The sequence below is a fragment of the Panulirus ornatus genome, chromosome 13 (assembly GCF_036320965.1).
Source record: "Panulirus ornatus isolate Po-2019 chromosome 13, ASM3632096v1, whole genome shotgun sequence".
Classification (NCBI taxonomy): domain Eukaryota; kingdom Metazoa; phylum Arthropoda; class Malacostraca; order Decapoda; family Palinuridae; genus Panulirus; species Panulirus ornatus.
The window spans coordinates 14397835-14423726 of record NC_092236.1 but is presented as its reverse complement, the minus strand read 5'-3'; the positions used below and the strand labels follow the sequence as shown (position 1 = coordinate 14423726).

The 25892-nt window shown below is 43.7% G+C and overlaps 1 protein-coding gene across 3 annotated transcripts in view; it reads right to left on the bottom strand.

Annotated features, from left to right (window-relative positions):
- The window catches only part of LOC139752778 (uncharacterized), a 550949-nt gene that overhangs the window by 148158 nt on the left and 376899 nt on the right, over positions 1–25892 (bottom strand). For all 3 annotated transcript variants that reach the window (XM_071668691.1, XM_071668693.1, XM_071668692.1), the window contains exon 3: positions 24247–24482. In XM_071668691.1, the coding sequence (XP_071524792.1) occupies positions 24247–24482 (236 nt within the window). The remainder of the gene's footprint in view (positions 1–24246; positions 24483–25892) is intronic.

Sequence of the window (25892 nt, the reverse complement as noted above, 5' to 3'; positions counted from 1 at the left end):
TCTTGGCTCGTAAATTCTATCTACATGTGACACAGAGGGGAAATCTCAACCATGTGGTATGGAATGGGGGGGGGGGGGGGGGTTTAAGACCAACTCTAGACCTCGGTCTTTGGTTTGGACTGAGTGACCAATTCGACTCTTTTCTTTCTAAAAGTAAAGTCGTCAGAGTACTCGAAAGACACTATTGCCATATCCTCGAAGTATTGACGGTCGCAGTAATACCATTGAGAAGCTGAAATTACCGAAAAGGTGGATGGTCTGAGGAGTGAAATGGTTCAGAAGATAGGAAAATGTCCTCAATAGACTAGATAAGGTAACATGGAGATGTGCGTAGGTAACAGATGACCAGAGAATGTTAGCGACTGCTCCGGTCTGTGGACATAACGAGAACAAGAATCTACTGGTCAATAGATCTATTTAGCATGGTTGGTTCGGTTTATTCGAGGTATATGACCGCTAAGAAGTTCACACACACGTTTCCTCCCGAAACCATGGCAAGTTGATAGTCATATACGAGTATCAAACAGATGCTCACCATATGTGATTTGTGGGACCACTCTGGAAGAGGCGACTAATTCCCAAATGTATAGGTGCTACCGGACTCATCACCTGCAGGTGGTTGCACCACCGCGAGCGAGAAGTCACTCCTCCTGGGAGGCTGTGTCATCGTCTACGAACGGAAGGGAATACAGTCTCATGGAAGACCTCCTCACTCCAAAGAATTTAATTATTTCTCTGTTTTCTGCAAAGTTCAACAACTTCGAGTCTGCAGCAGCACCGTAATAGAGGGATATATATATATATATATATATATATATATATATATATATATATATATATATATATATATATATATATATATATATATATATATATATATATATATATATATATATATTTTACTTTGTGTAGGGTAACGAGTGTGCAACTGATGCGAAGTCAAACAGAATTCCGGGAAGGCCACAAAGCTAGCCTATGATGATGGAAGCTTTGATTCTCGTAATAATGGAAATGGAAAAGTTTTGAGGTTCCGAGGTCAAGCTGTGGGGTAAAGTTGCAAGTCTGTTTAGTCGACTGAGGCCAGATGTACCCGTATGTAGTTCTTGTGCGTTGACGCAGGTTCTATGGCATTTATGGAAAGGGTTGTATGGATTCTGAAGAGGAATGGTAGACTAATAAGATTATTTTGGCTTGCCTTCGACTGCTGGAAGGCTCTGTGGACTCGATCCATGGCTTAGATGACTTACTGACGCAGTGGAGACTTGATAAAGGTACTGATACGCGTGCAAAAGACCTAATCAATGTGGATGGTGGGAAAAGGAGCGAAATGTCCGGTACAGAGGTTTCTAAACCCAGGGTCGAGACCCAGTAGGAATCGCCAGGATATTCTTGAAGATTGCGGTCAGGACTCGGTGGCAAGAAAAAAAAAAATGGCAAATAATATGAAATATTACAATTGCTTTTACACAATGAAGATGAGGGGGGAAATTATGAGAAATAAATGAAATATCGACATAAGTGGTGTGTGTGTGTGTGTGTGTGTGTGTGTGTGTGTGTGAATAAAGTCTCAAGATATAACTGAGACGCATTCGAGTCAGTAGACACGTCTCCCACCCGCACTCATACGCCAAGTTCACCCAGCGTAAACGCGAAGCCTAACACTCGTCCCTCAGTTCCAATACTTCCAACGTGCGGTGATTCACTGGCGTACTGGAGAAGGTTGAGGTCATAGATACTAGGGAGGGAAGGTTGTATTTACCTGCATCTTACCCGTTACAGCAGTTAAGACGATGGACTGACATACATTGGTGGCTATACACAGGATGTATGATACTTTGGCCTTGAACAGGACAAGGCAAGAATACGTAATGTATGACCTTGAACGTGGGGGGGGAAAAATGCTGCCATTTTCCCCGATCAAGGCCGTATAACCATATATATTTTCCTCACGAACGTCGCTTATTTTCCCCGTTGGCTTTTTTTTCGTAATGAGTGCCCGCTTTCGTGGGCTGTGTCTGTGCGTGTGAACGCTGCGTGAATAATATAGTGTAGCGCACACAGCGTATTATATACCAGCACTTTAGGGTCACCAGGCCGGGGAAAAGATTGTGTTTAGGGTCGCGAACACAAAATGTCTGGGGAAACGCTGGTCTAATGTAGGTATGGATCAGAGAGAGAGAGAGAGAGAGAGAGAGAGAGAGAGAGAGAGAGAGAGAGAGAGAGAGAGAGAGAGAGAGAGAGAGAGAGAGAGGGGAAATATAATGAACAGATAACACTGCCGTCCTTGACATCATCTCAGATATTATGACCGAAAAAAAAAAAACACTAAAAACACGGAGGGATTTAGCACAATTAACTTCAAGTCAAAACTGTCAGTGTTTCACATTGAAAGAAAATCATGCATTTGCGCATCACAACAAAGAATGAATGTAAAGGAAAGATTCATCTTTCTGGGGAACAGAATTAACAACACCGTGAAATATAAACAGTTGTGGCATTATATTCAAATATATTATTTCTAAATGAATCTGAATTAAGTGGCACGGAAACGCAGGACTTTCGTAAATGGAATTTTGCTGATCCGGATATAACTGTATCACGTATTGATTTGAGGACACTAAAACATACAGTATTTAGCATGACATATCCCGGTAAGACACACACACACACACACACACACACGCACACACACACACACACACACACACACACACACACACGTTTTGAAATGGTTTGGTCACATGGAGGAGGTGAGTGAGGAGGGATTGACCAGGGGGATATGTGTGTCAGACGTGGGGGAGCGAGGAGAGGTGGGAGACCAAATTGGTGGTGGAAGGATGGAGTGAAAAAGATTTTGAGTGATCAGGGCCTGAACATGCTGGAGGGTGAAAGGCGTGCAAGGAATAGAGTGAATTGGAACGATGTGGTATACCGGGGTCGACGTGCCGTCAATGGATTGAACAGGGCATGTGAAGCGTCTGGGGTAAACCATGGAAAGTTCTGTGGGGCCTGAATGTGGAAAGGGAGCTGTGGTTTCGGTGCATTATTACATGACAGCTAGAGACTGAGTGTGAACGAATGTGACCTTTGTTGTCTTTTCCTAGCGCTACCTCGCACACATGAGGGGGGAGGGGGTTTTATTTCATGTGTGGCGAGGTGGCGATGGGAATGAATAAAGGCAGACAGTATGTATTATCTACATGTGTATATATGTATATGTCTGTGTGTGTATATATATATGTATACGTTGAGATGTATAGGTATGTATATTTGCGTGTGTGGGTGTGTATGTATATACATGTGTATGTGGGTGGGTAGGGCCATTCTTTCGTCTGTTTCCTTGCGCTACCTCGCTAACGCGGGAGAGAGCGACAAAGCAAAATAAATAAACAGATAAATATATATATATATATATATATATATATATTTATTTCTATACATTTCTATACATTTTTTCTCGTTTACATTTACTTGTCTTTTCCGCCATAGTGAAGTCGCGTCAGGAGCAAGCTAAGAATGACCTCATCTGCACTCAGTCACTCGTCAGCTTACATGCAACTTGTACCAGAACCAGAACCTTCCATTAACAGACAATCCCCACGTACTACCTCATGGTTTTCCTATGACTGCTTCCTATGCCTTCATCCAGCCCAGTGACAGATCGAGGCTACCATGTACCACGTCGACCTAGTCAAATTTAACCAATGGCTCCCTCTTGCCGATCTAAATGTTTAGGCCCCGATACCCCAAAGCCTCTTTCACTACATCCTTCCATAACCATCTCAGTCTTCCCCCTTTTTCTTCTTCTTCCTCCCTTCATTTCTAAAACGTAGATCCTCTCAGTCAGTCAGTCTTCGCCCATTTTCTCAGTCCGTCTAAACCGCTTCAGCGCACCCTGATCAGCCCTCTCGTTCTGACTGCGCATACTACTGCATCTCTCTTACACTGTCATTCCTCACACATTCAACCCGCCTCCCACCAGATGTCGTCCTCAGGCATCTCATTTCCAACACATACACCCTCTTCTTTTCTTATGCATTCAAAGCCCAAGATTCACATCTATGCTGTACTGGCTACACCCTCTTCTTTTCTTATGCATTATAAGGCCAAAACTCACCTCTATTCAGTACCGGCGTAACGATTATACCTTCAAACATACCCACATTTTAGCTCTTACAGACAATAACATCTCCCTCTACATGATACGTAACGCATCCACTAGCTTATCTCCCCCTCATCCAACCCATGAACCACGTCCATTCCTGGGGACACACAGTACACTGCTTGCCTCACCGTCTTGCTTCATCTTAGTACCTTATCTCTGTTTATAGTTACTTTAAACTTTCCCCTTTGATATAGTCACTCCAAACTCTGACACCAGCTTCTAAACTTCTACGCTCAAGTCTGCCACCAGAGCCGTGTTATCTGTAAACAGCAACTGCTTCAACTCCTATACCCTCACTCTACGCATAGTATACTGCAGACCCCGAACCTTGCTCTAAGACTTGCATTAACCCCCCCCTCACCTATTCCTTCTACGAGCAGATTTCACAACAAATGATGACATCACGTATCATCCACACAGACCCACCTTCAGCGGGATGCACTCACCTTTCTCTCTTCCCTCATGCACAGTTACTTTGGTCGTAGTCTGTACTCTTCTATGCTCTTTTTAACACCCTACATTACCTCATATATTTGTAGTGCCTTTCAGAAGGCACTTATATATATATATATATATATATATATATATATATATATATATATATATATATATATATATATATATATATATATATATATATATATATTTATCCCTGGGGATAGGGGAGAAAGAATACTTCCCACGTATTCCCTGCGTGTCGTAGAAGGCGACTAAAAGGGAAGGGAGCGGGGGGCTGGAAATCTTCCCCTCTCATTTTTTTTTTGTTTTTAATTTTCCAAAGGAAGGAACAGAGAAGGGGGCCGGGTGAGGATGTTTCCTCAGAGGCCAGTCCTCTGTTCTTAACGCTACCTCGCTGAGGCGGGAAATGGCGAATAGTATGAAAGAATATATATATATATATATATATATATATATATATATATATATATATATATATATATATATATATATATATATTCTCATGCATCACTCGCAGTATACGCGCTTGTACTGTAAGAGGGAACGAGTGTTCACAATGGCGTCTGTATTCCACACCTCGACACACCTTATAACTTGGTAGATGTTTGGCACCAGGACGCCGCGCGCTACAACTGGGGGACGCAATAATAACTTGTCCCGAAAAAGGTGGGGGAATCGATGCCAATGTCTGGCCGTCTGTCAGTGGAAGTAATATTTAGTCAAGGAGAGAGGCTGTTTAATTAACGAGACCTCTTCCCAGTGCTACGTGAGCGTCTCTGTATAGATGGTTATTGGAAAACGTTATCAGGGACTTTAGAATATCGTGTAGAAAAGGAGGCCCAACTCAAGGTCCAAATGCGTTACACATGTAGAGGTGGTACATTTCCCACACACACACACACACCTCCTCCTCCTCCCGTCATACAAGACTGTCCTTCACCACTCACGCTTGATCAACAATGTTACAGTAACTCCTATACTTTTTTTTTCTTTTATCGGAATTAAAGGTGTTTTCACACCGGCCGTTTTCTACGAGAGGTGCTGTACGAAAAACTTCATCTTATCGAGGGAAAAAGTTCATGAACTCATCCAATGTTATAGAACAGGTAATTTGAATTAATATAAGGTTACAATGTTGACAGTTTCAAACTTCCAACGTATATAATTAACTGTTTGGACTGGCACAAGTTAATTACTTTTATATCTGATTACGGGACGCTGAATAAATTTGCTTATATTTTTTCTCAATCACGCACATAATACATACTGCTGTATAGATTTATTCAGTGCATGTAGTTCTGTAAATTGTATTCATCCAATTCTAAAAAATTGTATTCATCCAATTCTATGAAACGAAGTAATTCTAATGACAGAGAGAGAATTTGTACATTTCTTACAACCATACAGAAAGCAGATAGATTATTTTACAGACAGATGGGGGACTTTGTGAGTCCGAGTTAAGGAAACTAGTTTTACCATATCAAATACCTTTCAGGCTGAAACAAAATACTGATGAAAATCATTCTAACAACAGAAAATTGCTGAATTTACTTTCCCAACTCCTGTCATTGGCAGGATTGTGGTCGAGAACTAAACAGAATATCATATTTGGATTCATTGGACTCGCCAATATCCAAAGTTGGTTATATGAAGCGTGTACAACGTCTAAGGGTCACCATTTCCTCCCCTTACAATCCGTTGGTGAAGTTCTTTCAAGGTATGTGAGTAAGGTCACGTGTCAGTACTGTGTCTTGCCCACCCTCCAAAATCTGAGATATAATCTTGAGACCTCTCTCTGCCACAGATGGTAATCGTCAACCCAGCAAGGAAATGACAAAATAGTGATCCATCTAGTGATTATCATTCCTGTCGTGTTTCTCTGATGTTTTGTATAACACTTCGACGTTAAGAAGGTGAGTTGAAAGACACTGTAATATACGTCATCTGTCCACTCTAGTCTCACCAATTCTCTGTGTATCTCGAACGCCTTTCCAAAACATCTACTCAACCTCTAAAAGAAAATACTGAGTGTTCAGTAGATGTCGCTCACTCCCTCCCTTCTTACTTTAGTGATAAACATCTCTTTGTCTTCGCTGTCTGGGGCCTCTTCTCCCTCACCTGTTCTCTTGCACCTGCTCTCGGTTCAGCCTCTCGACAGAGAAGGAGGCAAGTGCTCTCACCGTATGCACGGATGCTAAGGAGCGATCATGATGAAGAACAACGTACCGTCTCGATCATGTACAAAGCTGAGGCCACACACTTCTTGCAACCAATGTTTTTTTTTTTCTCTCTATTGCTCCGAGACAGATCGGGGCCATCATGGACCCCTTCTGAGTTGGTGCTCACTAGAACCAATCAAGGAATGTCCGTGATGAGCCACAACTGCGGTGGAATGATGAAAGAAAAAAAAAGAATCAAATCTCTATGATGTGTGGCTTTATTTTCAGTGATCTTGATATCCAATCTGTCGCAGCGAGCGATATGGAGAGAGAGAGAGAGAGAGAGAGAGAGAGAGAGAGAGAGAGAGAGAGAGAGAGAGAGAGAGAGAGAGAGAGAGAGAGAGAGAGAGAGAGAGAGAGAGACAGAAAAGTGATGTCCTTACCTTCTCTCTCACATCCTCCATGTGTGCAAACATCCCGATGCTGGACCCAAGCAGAGGAAAAACCCACACCCACACACACACACACACACACACACACACCCCCACACACACACACACCCACACACACACACACACACACACACACACCCACCCACCCCCCCCCACACACACACACCCACACACACACACACACACCCACACACACACACACACAAACACACACACACAACACACACACACACACACACACCCACCCACCCACACACACACACACACACACACACACCCACACACACACACACACACACACACACCCACCCACCCACACACACACACACACACACACACACACACACACACACACACACACACACACACACACACACCCACCCACCCACCCACCCACCCACCCACACACACACACACACACACACACACACACACCCACCCACACACACACACACACACACACACACACACACACACACACACACACACACCACATGACATATTGTCCATAACACTAACTTTAATTTTCTCACTTCTCTCCCTCGCAAGCACCCACGCTGCCGTCTGAAATGCATTTACTGAAACATGAGACGAAATGAGAGGTAATGCCAACTCGTGTTAGATATTCAGCGAGCATTTGTCTAAAGTTGAACAAAAAAAAAAAGAAAAAGAGAGAGAGACGTCATCAGATGACATTCACTGTGATGTTCGACGTAATAATAATCATTTGCTGTTGAGGATGAACTCTCGCCACCAGGCCCCAACACCACCTGCTGGCCTCATCATCCTCTATCCTACACGCCCCTTAACCGCCTGGATAACCAGAGGAGGAGAGTTCAGCTTATAGCCTCCACATCGGATCTGCATTCTGATCCTACTGCGGTCACATCCTATCGTATTCTGTCTCATATAGATGATATAATGATCAATCTTGAGTGCTTTCACTGCCTTCCTACGAATAGCCACGTCACATACCGTCATGTCCTCTGCTACAGACCTCTTCTATGTACACTTTCTTTGACTCGATTTGTGCCGGTAACCCCGGTAAAAAATTCGTCGTACATCCCATACTCATCCTGTGAGCGGTAGCGCAAAAAGGATTATAGAGGGTCACAAGGGGGTCTTCGTCAGACCCAGGAGGATTGATTAACGTATACCTCAACCCAACTTCGATCCAAATTAGCGGATATCCTCGTGGAGGCGCATCTTCCCTTTCATGGATGTTTGAAAGTTCAAAAGGAGTTTCAGACCACCGAACCTAATCGTGGTACTTGTCGTTCAAGTCACGAACCAAATGCCAGGTAATGGACGACCGTTCCTCGTCTCCTATCCATCCTGAAGTTGTGGGAGGAAGAATCGTTTGCGGTGTAAGGTCGTGCAACTCGTTCGGTGCATCTTGTTCCAGCTGTCAAGACTGGCTGTCCTCCTTAAGTGTCTGCATTTCTAGATGGAGAGAGAGAGAGAGAGAGAGAGAGAGAGAGAGAGAGAGAGAGAGAGAGAGAGAGAGAGACAGAGAGAGAGAGAGAGAGAGAGAGAGAGAGAGAGAGAGAGAGAGAGAGAGAGAGAGAGAGAGAGAGAGAGAGAGGCTGAGACTGGTGGGATGAGAGAAAGACATGGCGATGCAGCCAGGCAGTTTGAAACCACCCACGAAAAAAAAGGGGAATCGGAAAATGTGAAAAAAATAAAATAAATACGATCTCAAAGAGCGAAAATAAGAAGACTAGAATCAGCATTACCAACAGAAGAACCCAAAGGATCCAGATGACTATGGAAAGGTCTAATAGCTCAATGGAAAGACGACCACCGTGTCGTCCAGACGGTGGCTGGGGAGCAACTGAGAAATGATACACGTTGCGAGATCTTCTTCTCTTCTCTTCTCTCAAAAATTCATCCTTAAATCATCTTTATTTCTTTTTTTCCCCCTCTCCTTATTTTTTGTTTCTCATCTCTTGTCTACGTCAAAGTAATTCGATACAGCGCAATATATCGCAGTGGGGATCGGATTACGACTGAGAAAACTGGTCTGGGTTTGATTTGCTGATCTTGTTTTCCCAGGAAAAGGAATACGTAATGCGGCGTCTCGTATACGGAAATAAAAGCCAGATCTCATTACCCAGAGATGTCGTCTCCTCCTCCACCCACTCCCCCCCTCCCCACCGCCCACCCCTCCCGCCCACAGCCAGAGCCGCCTTATCTTGCTCCGCGAGACGCCCTGTGCTGGGAAGGTGATTTACGAACTAAATGACAGGCAACATCACCCATCCCGACCCTTCTGCCTGCCTGCCAGACTGCCTCTCTCTCTCTCTCTCTCTCTCTCTCTCTCTCTCTCTCTCTCTCTCTCTCTCTCTCTCCAGTACCAGAGCGAGCGGTACTGCCACCTCAGTGTGCCAGAAGCGTTAGTGATGGCAGCGCAGTAAAGCCAGCACTGCAGTGGGTGTCAAGTTCCCTTCCCAGGCCCATACTGCAGTCTTCTCTCTCTCTCTCTCTCACTCTCTCTCTCTCTCTCTCTCTCTCTCTCTCTCTCTCTCTCTCTCTCTCTCTCTCTTAAAAACCCGGTCTAAGATATTCTCCTCTTTGTGTCTCGCTTCACAGGTCGACTTTGTAGGAGGGGAACAGAGAAAAAAAAGGAAAGTAAAGAGAGAGAGAGAGAGAGAGAGAGAGAGAGAGAGAGAGAGAGAGAGAGAGAGAGAGAGAGAGAGAGAGAGAGAGAGAGGAAAAAAATCAGTGAACATGAAAAGAACCCGAGCAATGAGCCGGGTCTCTCTCTCTCTCTCTCTCTCTCTCTCTCTCTCTCTCTCTCTCTCTCTCTCTCTCTCTCTCTCTCTCTCTGCCTCAAACACGGTGCTGGACCATGAACAGTCGGCCAGCTCTTTCAATTGTCTGTAGCGCAACGTAAAAAGAAAAAAAAAAAGTTCAAACTTTCGGAGTGTGGAAAAAAAAGGTGTTAGAATCGTCCTGTTAAAACGGGAAATGAAAAAATAGGAGAATATCATTGGCATTTAAATGAAAAAAAAAGGTAGATATATCATATGACCTCACAACATCACATTTAGCCACTGTAAATGATGTCACCACTGAAGGGGAAATAATCATTGGCATTTATATAATAAAAAACAAAATGTAGATATATGACGTGACCTCAATGTGACCAGTGAAGAAAAGAATCGCTTGTTCTGGCATTTACTGACTCATTTACACTTTTGTCTTGGTTTACGTTCTTTACAGTAGACTTGTTTCTGTAAGATGATAAGGGAGTTCCCAGATAACAGATACCTTAACTAACTAACTTACTCTCCCTTATCTTGAAGAACGTTCCTGCAATTCCTCTCACTGCTCTACCATTCAAACGTTTCATCTGGTGCAAAGCTCTCACTCCCTCCTCTCTCTCTCTCTCTCTCTTCACCTTTCAATATACCATGATCCTCTCACTGCGCATGACAGCGCGTCCAAAACACCACCATTATCTGCCTTCCTTTTTATCCAACACATTCGCTAGTCCTTCAGTTCAACTCATTCCATCTTATATCTTCGTCTGTTACAACTTTTCCGTCCACCCTCCTCACTGTTAACGCCTTTCGTTCTCAGCAAACTACTCGTCTCCTTCCGAATCATTTCGTAATTCTATCAAAAATTCATCGATGCTCTCGAACACCATCTTTCATTCGCCTTTCTTAACAGCTCTCATACATTTTTCTTGACCTCTTGCCGCTTTCTCTTGTACTCTCCTCAATCACTTGCACTCCTTCCCTACAGACACCCTCCATAGTGTTGCTTCATTGTATGACTGAATCAGCTTCTCTCTGGCATGTAACATCTCCACCCGCCAAGCAATCTGCCTTTCACTGCTGCTGTAGTGACCACTTGCCTTCTTCTCCACTGTGTTCGGCTGGCGATGCGACTGCAGGGAGAGAAGCAGTGCTTCAGACACACACACACACACACACAGACGCGAGTGTCCCGCTATTTATACAAGATCTCTCCTTGTGAGGTGCGCTTACGTCACACAATAGGAACTGGTGTGTTTACTCACTTGTCAAACTCATATCTCAGGTACCTGTCTTAATCCTCCATATTCGTCTTTGGAGAGTTATATCTTTTATAAAGATCATTGGGAATCACATTTTTATTGAAAGTCATTTGTTTATCGACTTGCATATCATCCAGTGGAGTTTCGCTTTTCTTCTCAATAAATGTGGATTCAATCTGTAATCATCACTTGTTTTTCCTTCTGTCTACAGTCTCCAAGGTTTCCTTCTTCACAGATCATTACCGTTTTCAAGAATTCGACTGTCTCTCATGCACAACACGGCGGAGTGCCTGCATTGCAATATTTTGCCAGTTCATACTGGTTTTTCATAGTTGAACATTGAGCAGCAATTTCTATATATCTAACAAATTCTCCGAACCTTTATATCAGTTCAACACCAATTTTTCTTCTTTTTTTTGTATGTTATCAATTTCTCGTCTGGTAAACCTGGACAGTCATTATATTCTTGAAGATGATGTTCACGGGCGTCCTTTTTTTCTTTCTCTAAAAGAATAACTATTTTGCAATTTTATCATCATCATCATCCTCACAATTTATTCCACAATCGTGTCCACTCTTTTCAGACATTAATCACTGGAGTTTTAATTCTTATATTGAGGATTTACACGTTGTGTTTTTTTTTATCTTATCAGTAAGGCTAAGCTTATCACAATAGTCACCGAGGCTTTGCATTTCACTGTCATTTTTCGAACTACACCTTCGACAGTGATCCGTGAAGGCTTTGACGTACACGTCGACAATAATCAGGGTTCTACTTCACGCGTCATTTGCTTAGATTTTCGCCGAGTTTGTTTAACACGGTGCGCTCTGGCCCGTCCCTCCCAACATGCATAAGACAAATGAGTGAGTGCAGTTATTTCAAGACCCAAAAGGTTATCGCTAAAACAGATATACCGGAATTGGTAAGTATTGACGTTCGCTCTCGGGGGTCTCAGTTATTCTGTGAAGTCTCCGTCTAAGTTCCTGGGTAAAGTAAATGACCGGTCTTTGCCTTCAAGTATTCATAAGGAACCTTTTACTCCTCCGTGCCAGACGCGAGGTGAAGCGCACAGGTACCACTCCCCCGTTCCCCATGACTTCGCATGACATCGGTACGACTTATGATTACGTCCTCGATAGCATCTAAAGCCGCAATTCCTTAGCAAACTCTTATCATAAACAGATCTACGACACTCAGGAGATTTCCTCTGCGACCTTACAGTTCGATCGGGACACGAAGATCGTCCAGCACTACAACATCCAAAGTTGTGGTCGTTGAGTCGACAACCACCGTCAAAACACGTGAGGGAGGTTGGACGTGAAAAGCAGCAGCCAAAAAGGATATTGACAAGGGTCTGTTCCTGTGGAATACATAAGCTGTTACGGACACACGAGACGAGATCAGAGGACAAAGGTGTCTCATCACAACAAAACAAGGTCTGTTTACACCCAGACACCGCCTCGTTACCCACCTCCTCCTAACATAGGTTAGGCTGACAACCTGAAATCATTCTTGTATTATTACTGGTGGTTTAAAAGCGCTATTCATGGTGGTGTGTCCCTGGCTGTGAATGGCAGGCTTTCTCCCCCACCTCCCCCCTCTTCCTACCCTCTTCCCAGTCTCCCTGTAAGATCAGGAAAAAGAAATTAGGAATATACTTCTAGATGGAAATGAGATCGAAACAGAGAGAATGGAAAACCACATATGGTGAAAGACATTAGAGAAATATCTTTGAGAACTTACAGCGAGAGCTTATTCCTTCGAACGATGCTTTAATTAAAGAGATATTGTGTAAGTCTGTGATCCCATGAAGTTATTCATAGAGCATCATCGCACCATTCACAGTTCTCTTTAGCTCGAGAAATGTTTAAACAAACAAAAATACAAATAAGAAAACGAAAGAGAAATTACAAGGAAACACAAAAAAATCAAAAGCTTTAAAGACTAAGCAGCTTAGCTGTAGAGCTTGATGTGTCAAGCTAAAACTGAATGCCAGGGCGTTTATTATTCTCATGCGAACCTAATTAATGCCCTGAATGGTGAGTGGTGGAGACGTTTGACGAAAACCAGTCAACTACAGTGACTATACAGGATAGATATATAAAGCTAATCAATATATAGATATAAGTAAATACGTGGATGGATGTATGATACAGCAGTGCACATTAAGTGAAGGAATGAATGATGGATATCTGAGTAAATACATGGAAGCGTGGGAGCAAAAGGAGCGGGTTGAGACGTCAACACGAGAGCCCAGAGGAGGCGCCATCCGTGGGTCTGCTTTAGGCTGAGACTCAACACACACACACACACGTATCGAGGTGTCGGAAAGGATGATCATGTACCTCCGGCCAGCGACAGAGAGGGAACTGAAGGATCCATTCTGTGGTTCCCGAGCAGGATACACCGCCTTACATCTCGAAGACCAGAGTATTCAGGCAAACAACTACTAGGCTGTTTGCTGCTACGTCTTGTATGATCTGTATAAAGGCTGTTGCTATACACTGTATGATCTGACTGTATGGGCCCTCTTTGCTACAGACTGCATGAACTAATTGTAAGGAGACTGTCATTAGTTCCCATGTGGACTGTATGTCTACTCTCACTGTATCCTGTACTGAGAGTACTCAGCATATCGCCAGAGCTTGTATGAATTACATGCAGGGTGATGCTATAGTTTCTATGAACTTTGGACTGTGTTGAACGAAGTCCAAAAGAAGAGAGCACATGATTTGACAGCTCTTTACAATCCTTACAGTAGAGGAACAGTGTGCGGCACTGCATTCATGCAAGCGAGGCTGTAAATCCACCATAAGATACGTATTCCAAATACCGCGTTTAAAAGTTTCTGATTCATAATGGATATATTGCCTACCGGTCCACCCCTTTCTACACATTGGAAATATCATGTCTAAAGTTCATAATACACGTCGCACCACAGCTGAGGGGACGTTGTGGTTCTTACAGTGGTGTTGAGGGGTCGAAAATTGAATTAGCATGTATATCACAAGGGGACAGGAGGAAGGGCGAAGGGAAAGGGAGACTTGGAAGGGCTCTGCTGTGGGCGCAGTGTGGGTTACCTGTTTGTGCTGGAAGAGAAAAACGAGGCGCTCTGAGGGGAGGAACATTTTGATTTCCCTCTTTTTTCCTCCTCTTCTAGATGGAAAGAGGCAGGAGGAGTGATGTTCGCGTCCATAGTGAAAGAAACGAGAAAGGGGACGGTCCCGCGCGATGCATAATTTGTGACTGGGTGGAGGGAAGGAACCAAGGCCTCGGAGGCGGGAATGCCAACGTGGCCACAACACTGAGCACCAAATTTAGGCTCATCTCATCTGCTTTAGGATCTTTATGCTTTCCTCTCTCTCTCTCTCGCTTATCCCGAAATCAAGCTCCTCATAGCTGTAAGCTGTTTGCTACACAACTCCACTTCAGTATTCTAATAATCTTACGCATTTAACGAGTGTTTTTTTTCAACAGAGATAAAAAGACACGACTGTTCAACCCTTAACTGTATCAGCTCTTAGGTTATCTACTTCGAACTGCGACGCAATCCAACTCCATAAGGTCATATAGAGCTTGTTAAGAGACAAATCTAAGGAAAACAATTACAGTATTTCAAGTAGAGTAAGTTATCTGTTATCATAAACAAACCTTAAGAATTATTAATTATTATTATATAATTATGAGGAATTAGATACGAGAGTCATGAACTTTGCTTGATTTAACTTGGGATTATGTAGAAGCTACGATTCCAAATATCAGGACTCAAACTTTATCAAGACAGAAAAGAAAAATCTTACCTTATGGCTTATAGACAAGCTGTAGTAGGACTGTAAACACGATATCACAAGGTCAAAATATAAAATGCTTTACGTCAACGTGTAAAGAGAATAACCTTTGAAAAGGAAATTCGGTCTCTATGGAAAAGTTGAAAAAAAAAGACGAAAAGAAATAAGAGACTGCAGTCGATCAATAACCAAACTCTCCAACTAAATTACCTAAAAATCTTATGTTTTCAAAGGGTAGAAAACGGAAGGAAAACAACAACAACAACAACAACAAAAAACGGAAACGAAGCGATAAAAAATAATGAACCCCTCACACTGCCGAGTGTGTCTGGGTGAGTAAGCCCCATAAAGCAAGCGTAAACAAAGGTAGGTACGTCAACAGTGAAGTTTGTAAGGGGCGTACGTCCGTACACAGAGGCGGGGGGAAGGGCACTTGAGAATTAGGGAGAGGTTGTTGGGTGAGTAAATGGTGAGTTGACTGTCATGAATGAGTGAGATCCACACATTCAGAGGGGGAAAAAAGAGATTTCTTTTTTTTTCTTCCTCTATTTCATTCATTTTTTTTTTTTTTCAAGATTTCTGTAGATTTTTCTCTTTTGTCAGAGAGCATCTTTATGCTCTTTAAGGAAGGCTTCAATTCGCCAAGACAGACTTTGTTTATGAATGTTTTCAGGTTTAAATCTATTAGCAGACAGAAGGATATAACAGAGAGACAGAAGACATGCAGATAGACTGGAAGTAATAGACACATGCAGAGAGAGAGAGAGAGAGAGAGAGAGAGAGAGAGAGAGAGAGAGAGAGAGAGAGAGAGAGAGAGAGAGAGAGAGCCGAGAACTGGAGTTGGAAGTGCTATGGTTGGAGGGCAGTAAGGGAGAGAGAGAGAGAGAGGGTCGCGTTCTATGCCAGTTACCGCTGCGGGGGATGAACAATAACGACCAGAGGTTAAAACACGATTCCTGTTTCTCTCCCAGACGGAGGTTCCATCAAGGCGTGATTGCTTTCCTTCACACCTCCTCCCTCAACCGTTTACGTTCCCTCCCACCCCGCACCGCCTCCAGTTCGTGTCCTTCCCCTTAAAGTCACAATACCCCCCCAGCAACCTCCTGCCTGCCGCCACGACCACTTCATCCTCTCCAAGCGGAGTCTTTCCCACGGCTCTGCTTTCCCTCACGTCATTCCCTCCTTCACAAGAGTTCTCATCAGGACCCACTCCACAGATACAATCCCCGTCACCAATGACCTTAAGCCTCATCCCAACTACCCATACCAGACCACACGCACCATCTCCCAAGCTGACCATACACCCCCAACCCTCGTAGTATGGCCAGTCTCCCCCAGTGTGTAACACCCACTGCTATCTCTACACCCACTTTTAACCACGACATCCTGACTCACATTCCACCACACCGTCGCCATCATACCTCCCTCCCACACACACACACACACACCAACCACATACACACTGCCCTATCGGTGGTCCACTCCATGCGTCCCCTCCTTCGCTTCCTGCCTCTCTCTCTCTCTCTCTCTCTCTCTCTCTCTCTCTCTCTCTCTCTCTCTCTCTCTCTCTCTCTCTCTCTCTCTCCCTCCTACCTCCCTCGGCGGCCGCTTTCCTCGCCACCCGTAGTGGTCGGGCCCTTTAACTGGCCGTCGGTAAACGCGAGGTAACTAGCAAATCCTCGAACGCCCCACAGCCTGGCCAGCTGTGATCACTGGCTCCCCCACACACTGTGATGGCTCTCTCTCTCTCTCTCTCTCTCTCTCTCTCTCTATATATATATATATATATATATATATATATATATATATATATATATATATATATATATATATATATATATATATATATTTTCTTTTTTTCTTTCTTTCAAACTATTCGCCATTTCCCGCATTAGCGAGGTAGCGTTAAGAACAGAGGACTGGGCCTTGAGGGAATACCCTCACCTGGCCCAATTCTCTGTTCCTTCTTTTGGAAAACTAAAAAAAAAAACGAGAGGGGAGGATTTCCAGCCCCCCGCTCCCTCCCCTTTTAGTCGCCTTCTACGACACGCAGGGAATACGTGGGAAGTATTCTTTCTCCCCTATCCCCAGGGATAATATATATATATATATATATATATATATATATATATATATATATATATATATATCCTGAGCTCTGCAACCCTTTTGCAACCTCCTTCATGCCTATACATAACCATGACCCATGAAGTCAGCTGACCTCGTCCACCTGGCGGGAACATACGTCATGAACTATGGCGATGGTGAGGGTCGTCATTCCTGTCAACTCGTAGCCGAGAAGAAGCATTCAAGGGTCTTCAGTGTGGACGGTGCTACTTGACTTCGAGGTGTTCTGCGTCATGTATGGAAGCTGGCCACTCATACAGGAGAGAGTGTGACTCGTTGTTTAGCTGGCCAATGAAGTTCCCGATGGATGTATGGAATGATCCTCAAGATTTGTGTTGGTGAAGCTGGTGGTTAGAGCTGGTGTTAATCATTTTGATACGATTGTTCTCTCCCGTTTTCTGTCTTTTATTCTTCAAAAATGGTGTGAGGGGCATCAGCGAATAGGGCTGAATGAAATGCGACGATGGGGGAGAGCTTTTTTTGTTTCTTCGTCATTACTGATGGTTGGGTATGAAATGGCTCGGATGGGAAGGGGACTAATGCCCTTGCATTAACCTGTGTGACCCGTGCGTGCTGAGGCACTGCAAGTATTTCTGTATCGTTGTGTAGGTGGTACTGCTTGTGGCTGCTAAGACACACACACACACACACATACACACACACACACACACACACACACACACACACACACACACACACAAACACACATCACATAGACACACGTATGTATATATATATATATATATATATATATATATATATATATATATATATATATATATATATATATATATATATATATATATATATATATATATATATATATGAAATAACAACCCCCTCTCCCCAAATGTGTGCGAGGTAGCGCTAGGAAAAGACAACAAAGGCCACATTCATTCACATTCAGTCTCTAGCTGTCATGTAATAATGCACCGAAACCACAGCTCCCTTTCCACATCCAGGCTCCACAGACCTTTCCATGGTTTACCCCAGACGCTTCACATGCCCTAGTTCAATCCATTGACAGCACGTCGACCCCGGTATACCACATCGTTCCAATTCACTCTATTCCTTGCACGCCTTTCACCCTCCTGCATGTTCAGGCCCCGATCACACAAAATCTTTTTCACTCCATCTTTCCACCTCCAATGTGGTCTCCCACTTCTCCTCGTTCCCTCCACCTCCGACACATATATCCTCTTGGTCAATCTTTCCTAACTCATTCTCTACATGTGACCAAACCATTTCAAAACACCCTCTTCTGCTCTCTCAACCACACTCTTTTTATTACCACACATCTCTCTTACCCTATTATTACTTACTCGATCAAACCATCTCACACCACATATTATCTTCAAACATCTCATTTCCAGCACACCCACCCTCCTCCACACATCTCTATCCATAGCCCACGCCTCGCAACCATATAACATTGTTGGAACCACTATTCCTTCAAACATACCCATTTTTGCTTTCCGAGATAATGTTCTCGACTTCCACACATTCTTCTACGCTCCCAGAACTTTCGCTTCCTCCCCCACCCTATGATTCACTTCCGCTTCCATGGTTCCATCCGCTGCTAAATCCACTCCCAGATATCTAAAACACTTCACTTCCTTCAGTTTTTCTCCATTCAAACTTACCTCCTAACTGACTTGTCCCTCAACCCTACTGTACCTAATAACCTTGCTCTTATTCACATTTACTCTCAGCTTTCTTCTTTCACACACTTTACCAAACTCAGTCACCAGCTTCTGCAGTTTCTCACACGAATCAGCCACCAGCGATGTATCGTCAGCGAACAACAACTGACTCACTTCCCAAGCTCTCTCATCCACAAAAGACTGCATACTTGCCCCTCTTTCCAAAACTCTTGCACTCACCTCCCTAACAACCCCATCCATAAACAAATTAAACAACCATGGAGACATCACACACCCCTGCCGCAAACCTACATTCACTGAGAACCAATCACTTTCCTCTCTTCCTACACGTACATATGCCTTACATCCTCGATAAAAACTTTTCACTGCTTCTAACAACCTGCCTCCCACACCATATATTCTTAATACCTTCCACAGAGCATCTCTGTCAACTCTATCGTATGCCTTCTCCAGATCCATAAATGCTACATACAAATCCATTTGCTTTTCTAAGTATTTATCACATACATACGAGCAAGCACCTGATCCACACATCCTCTACCACTTCTGAAACCACATTGCTCTTCCCCAATCTGATGCTCTGTACATGCCTTCACTCTCTCAATCAATACCCTCCCATATAATTTCCCTGGAATACTCAACAAACTTATATATGTATACGTTGAGATGTATAGGTATGTATATTTGCGTGTGTGCACGTGTATGTATATACATGTGTATGTGGGTGGGTTGAGCCATTTCTTTCGTCTGTTTATTTGCGCTACCTCGCTAACGCGGGAGACAGCGACAAAGCAAAATAAATAAATAAATAAAATATAAATACATATATATATATATATATATATATATATATATATATATATATATATATATATATATATATATATATATATATATATATATATATATATATATATATATATATACATATACAGGACCATAGGAGGGAAAGAGTCAGGCTGGAGTGAGTGTAGCAGAGGCTTACATGGTATCATAAACTTTCCCCCTCTCCTCCCTTTCCTTCCTCCAGCCATAAAACTGACGCCAAAAAGGAAAAGGCAAACAACTGAAATACTCTCTTCTGCCTGCGAAATTTTGCACTTGCCTCCAGTACGTGCGGTGCTCTCCACGTGTGTGTGTGTGTGTGTGTGTGTGTGTGTGTGTGTGTGTGTGTGTGTGTGTGTGTGTGTGTGTGTGTGTGTGGTTTTTATACATACATATGTGAGATTGCCATTAGCGTGTGACGGAGAAAACGTGTTACACTCGCGTTGCTCCCGTCTCTTAACCTTGTATATGTGTAATGTCTTATCTCCTATGTATGTATAAACACACACACACACACACACACACACACACACACACACACACACACACACACACACACACACAAACACACACAGACACACAGACACACACCAGCCTAAGCCAGGTACCCACTTATCGACCACCATCGATGGGAAAATAAACAGCTGGGTTGGCTGTGGGCCAAATGCCGCCCTCAGGATTCAACCCCTCGAATCATGGTCAACAGTGCCAACCACCACACCACGTGTGTGTGTGTGTGTGTGTGTGTGTGTGTGTGTGTGTGTGTGTGTGTGTGTGTGTGTGTTTAACCAAATAATTCACACTTGCTATTCTGAAATATAATCAATATTTCGAATCACTGATACCTGACATGTCACCTGATTTTAAACCACTTCCTGAATATTGAAATGCTCAGTTTTTTTTTTCTATGTTGTAGGTTATAGCTAGAAACAATGACGTATCATGACAGTCATGAATACGATTCGCTGTAAGTCTAAACTAGTAGCATGATCATTCTGATGTCTGTCTGCAAAACTATTTTTTTCACTTATCATTCCATGAGAAGACCATTCATCCTCCTACCCACTATCAACACCTAATCATCTTTTCTCCCTCATTGATCATTCCACCATACCCTTTAATGACAGCCACTCCACCTGGCGTATCAGACGCACAAAACGCGTAGGTGGAACTCATGAGAAAGAACACACCCAAGTCCGCCCAGCGAGATCTTCCTTACAAGACTTTGAAAGACTTTTTTCACGAAGCTGGACATGAATCAGCTGAAAAAGAAGAGGAGACGACCGACATCATCACGGAATCACGAAGAACGTACCGAAGGTGGCTTCTGCTGCTGCTGCTGCTGCTTCCTCCTCCTCCTTCCTCGCCACACTCGCCACGCTCGCCACGATGCCCATCCCTGTCTTCTAATATGGAATCAATTGCTCGTAGAAATGCCCTCTTCAATGAACTCAGATCAATGGCTCACGGTGGGGGTCCAGGCTTATTGGGTTTCCCTCGAGCCTCAACAACCCGGGGTATTGGAACCACAGAGTCGGATGTAATTACAGCTGGATGAGCCTCCAGTCTCCAGAAAGCCAAGCCGCCTCCTCCCCCCCCCTCCCCCCCCCCCCCCCGGCCAACCGGCGATGACGTCATAATTTAGCGGTGAGAGATCAAAGCGATCGGCCGTAGTGATCCTGCGATTATTGCACGAATGGTTCTCCCTCCCTCCCTCTCTCTCTCTCTCTCGGCGGGCCAACGAAGTGTGTTGCCGAGGGTTTCCGGGGACTGGGAATTCTCGGGAGTGCATTGCGTGGAGAGAGAGAGAGAGAGAGAGAGAGAGAGAGAGAGAGAGAGAGAGAGAGAGGCTTGTATGCACTGCAGTCGCCATCAACCAACGACCGGGGGGGGGGGTTATATTCGCGTTCGCCGCGCTGTACGGACGACTTGCCGCCTGCTCTGTGCCGGATTCAGCCACGCGAACGACCTCGGGCTGGCCGGAATGCACCGGGGGGGAAAGAAAATAATAACAGGCCGTCTGATACCTTGTACTTCAGCCGCTTCTCACCAGATCCTGTGCCGAGCGCTTTGCTATCACTGCAAGCACCTCTGCGTGCAAAGACGAGGGAGAAAATACTGATATTTTTTTCCCCTGAATAACCCTGTAAAGAGCTCACTTTCATTATTTTTTTTTCCCCCCGTCCACTCTCCCTCTCTCTCTATTTCCCTTTCTCTCTGTGTGTGTCTCTCTCTCATCCCCCCGCTCTCACATCATAGCTCACGTGTGCCTTTGAAGGGAGGTAGGTGGCGCACTGGGAGGGAGGGAGGGTGTGGGAGGAAGAGCTTTGGAAGGTGCAGCAGACAATACCCAGGTCGCAGCTACGTTCTCTATGCTTCCTTTGCCTTCAACAAGGAGCTGGTGGGACGGGAGCATCGCGAGATTGCCCTGATATTGTGTCTGCCGTCTCAAAGAGAACCTTCTCTGAACCCTTTCCAAAAGTTTCTCAATCCGGACAAAATTTCTCTCTTGTTCATATATATATATATATATATATATATATATATATATATATATATATATATATATATATATATATATACATATGTATACGAGCAAAGTGCATTGGAACATGCACCTTCATAAAACATACAAACCATAGCCGAGCGGTAGTATTCCCGCCTGTGGCACAGGGGTCCCAGGTTCGATCCTGGTCGTTGGAGGTTTGTATGATATGTGTGTATATATATATATATATATATATATATATATATATATATATATATATATATATATATATATATATACACATATGTAATAGTGACTCGTCTCCATCTTAAGTTCAAGGGTGGAAGGTCTTAGTGTTTCCAGGGGTGCAGTAAGACGTGCCATCATCCGCTCAAGGGAGGTGTGAGAGGCTCGTGATTAGTCGAGGTAATGAGCAGGTGTCCTCCTCCTTCTCCTCCCACGTGCATGATCTCGGGCGTGGAGGCCTCGATCTCCACAGAGTCCTTTTCTCGGCTACGTAAAAAAGAGAGAGAAAAAAAAACCCATCGTATCCGTGGTTACTTCAGCGCTAAGCTCTGATTGTAATGACACGAAGGAAACGTCACGCGAACAGAAAATAAAGGGGCTTACTCAACAGAATACGTCTGTAACTCTGATGTCATCGCGACTGTAAACATGGGGAATGTACCAGCAAATAAAATCCTAACAGCTACAACAGAACACAAACAACGAAACAACGGAAACAATAACAACAACGACGACAAAGACATTAGGAGCAACAATAAGAGAAGTATAATAATACTGATAATAAAAGGCAAATTGATAAGTACGATACTATATGAGATTCATGAGACAGAGAAATGAACCTTTCTGCCTCTGTGTTTGTTTATATGTTTACATATCTGTGTACGTATTTTTCGAAGGCATTCAAACATACCTATACACACACATACATTCATACATACATACATACATACATCATACATGCATCCATACATACATACATGAATACATACATACACATCCATACATATGTAAAAAGACATAGAAGGGCAGACAGACAGACAATGTGTCAGCGAATGACAGCAATTCAAGCGAGGATTCCCTTTCTTTGAGGCTCAATCATTGTGGACGAAAAAGAGTATAGCGTCATCGAGGACTTTTTTCAACCGAAAGGAGCAGCCTCTTTCCCTTTTCTTGCTTGGGGCGAAGCCTCAAACCTGCAGGAGTCCCATGAAAAGGATCCTTGAAGCTGCAAGAGCCAGATAGAATGGGTCCTGGTGTGTGTGTGTGTGTGTGTGTGTGTGTGTGTGTGTGTGTGTGTGTGTGTATACAAGTATATAAACGCTAATCTACACACGATATTCTCACTACCATAGACCGTACGGTGGTGTTGGTAATGTTCGCTTAACCGCTCAACACTGCATTTCGTTCTAAGGAATTATTTCTAACTAAATCCATCCTAATTCTTCCCTTCTCACGCGCTGACTTTAGTCACTGAGCAATTTCGATGCTGGGGTTGCTCAAGAGACCAATTCCGTCACTAAATAGGGCGTCCGGTAAGCCGTCGCCTCAAACTGATTCAGAGCCGAACCGCTTCTACCTCAAGACCGTCTTCGAACTCCACCTGATTCAGAGTAGCGAACCCGCTAGCCAGACTCTAGCATACGTCTCAATGGTCAACATACATTGAAGGTCTAATTCAGTGAAGGTAATATACAGGAAAGCGGTCGCTCTATGGTATGTTTTGGCTAAGAAATCAACCGTGACACCGTTTACGATGCGTACATGGCGACTAACTGTGAATGTGGAAAGATTCACTGTGAATCTATGACAAAAGAAGTTTTCTATGTTGGGATTCGTGATCGTCTGCGAGTCAGGATTCTTTTCAAGGCATCTGCAGGAACTCTCTCTCTCTCTCTCTCTCTCTCTCTCTCTCTCTCTCTCTCTCTCTCTCTCTCTCTCTCTCTCTCTCTCACACACACACACACACACATACACTTCATCTACCGCCAGGCTCCAGTCCTGGAAAACACCGAACACGGAGACACACGCTGGGTTATGGAAAATCGGGGGAGGAGGTGTACTCACTGATGACGGTGAAGTTGACGATGGTGTTCTTGGTCGGGGACAGGAAGAAGTCGACCCGGCAGCGGTAGGTGGCCTCGTCCCGGTCCTGGACGGGGAACAGTTCCAGGTGGGCCCCCGGCGCGGAGGAGCCGCCCCAGGAATCACCTGGAAGTAGCTGGAAGTAAGCTCGTCTCCCCAGGAGCCGCTCGTCCGCCCAGTGCTTCCCATTTTTTATCGTGCTTTCTCGCGCGTCGAAGCTGACAGAGAGAAAAAAAAAACACAAGTAGAAATATAAATATTCATTCTGATTCAGCTGGAAGAGATGATACATTAATAGCAAAGTATATTCCATGTACAATGAGCCTCCGAAGTAGAAGGTTTGACATTCCTGTGGCTCATCACAGCATGTGGTAGAAGACGTCAGCGTCTGGCTGCGATGTTATTTTCTTTTTTAGTCTTGACTGAAATGTGACCTTCGGTTATCTGACCCGTGTATACGGCTTTATGACAGGGTCAGGCAGACGAATAGGCTAACTCACACAAACAGTCTAATTTACGAAGTCTCTTTAAATCTCTGTGAATTAAAGCTCTAAAGCAAACACAGATTCCATAAGAAATGCGGAATGCGACCTGATTTACTTTTTTTTTCTTTTTTTTTCGAAATTATTTACTGTAATTCGTAATGAAAAGTAAGCAAAGGATGTATTACGCTAATGTGTAAACATTGTGTGTGTTTGTGTGTGTGTGTGTGTGTGTGTGTAATTTCCCGATGTTCCAGCCAACGTAACAACGCATCACGACTGAAAAAAAAAAAAAAATTCATCCTAATTACGGTCATGTCGACTGAAGGTAACATGATGATTATCAAGAAAGAGGAAGGGGGAAAAAATATATATAATGCGGAGATAAACGTAAAATTTGTATTGGAAAAAAAACTGACCAGACGTGTTTCTTTGCTTCCTATTTATGGGAGTCAAGATATTTTGCACGTACGTTAATTTTTCTATAAGACTGGAGGTGTTTTTGATAGCTTTTCCTCGAAGAGGAAAAAAGTGTGGATGCACTTGTGACATATGGAAGAACATACATCGTACCCACTGAAATAGTTCTTGAGTGGAAAGTGTAGCTTTTACATCATCACACTCGATAGCGTAAACTGTGAAGGGAAAACAAACACGATCATGAAAAGGAATTTTTTGAGGATTCTTTTTTTCCCCTGAAATGGATCGAAGGCAAATTTGGCCCATGGAAAATTATTTCCAATCGTTCTTCCTTAAATATGGCCCGAGGAAAATTATTTCCGATTCTTCCTTAGATTATGAAACAGCTTATTTCTAACCTACATCTCTCTCTCTCTCTCTCTCTCTCTCTCTCTCTCTCTCTCTCTCTCTCTCTCTCTCTCTCTCTCTCTCTCTCTCTCTCTCTCTCATCATGACAAACAACTCATGGTTTCGTGAAGTCGGCACACCATCGGAAACACCTCGAAGAAAATATTTTTGCCGAGTAATTTTTCCCTCTCTCTCTCTCTAATGAACTCGACCAAAATTAGGGAAATTTATGAGGGGGAAGAGACGACTCTCCCCCTCTCCCCCTTCAGGAGGCAGCCAGGGGCACCTGAGTGAGGGCGGCTGGCTCTCTTTGTCTGAGGTCTATAAAACAATGAATTA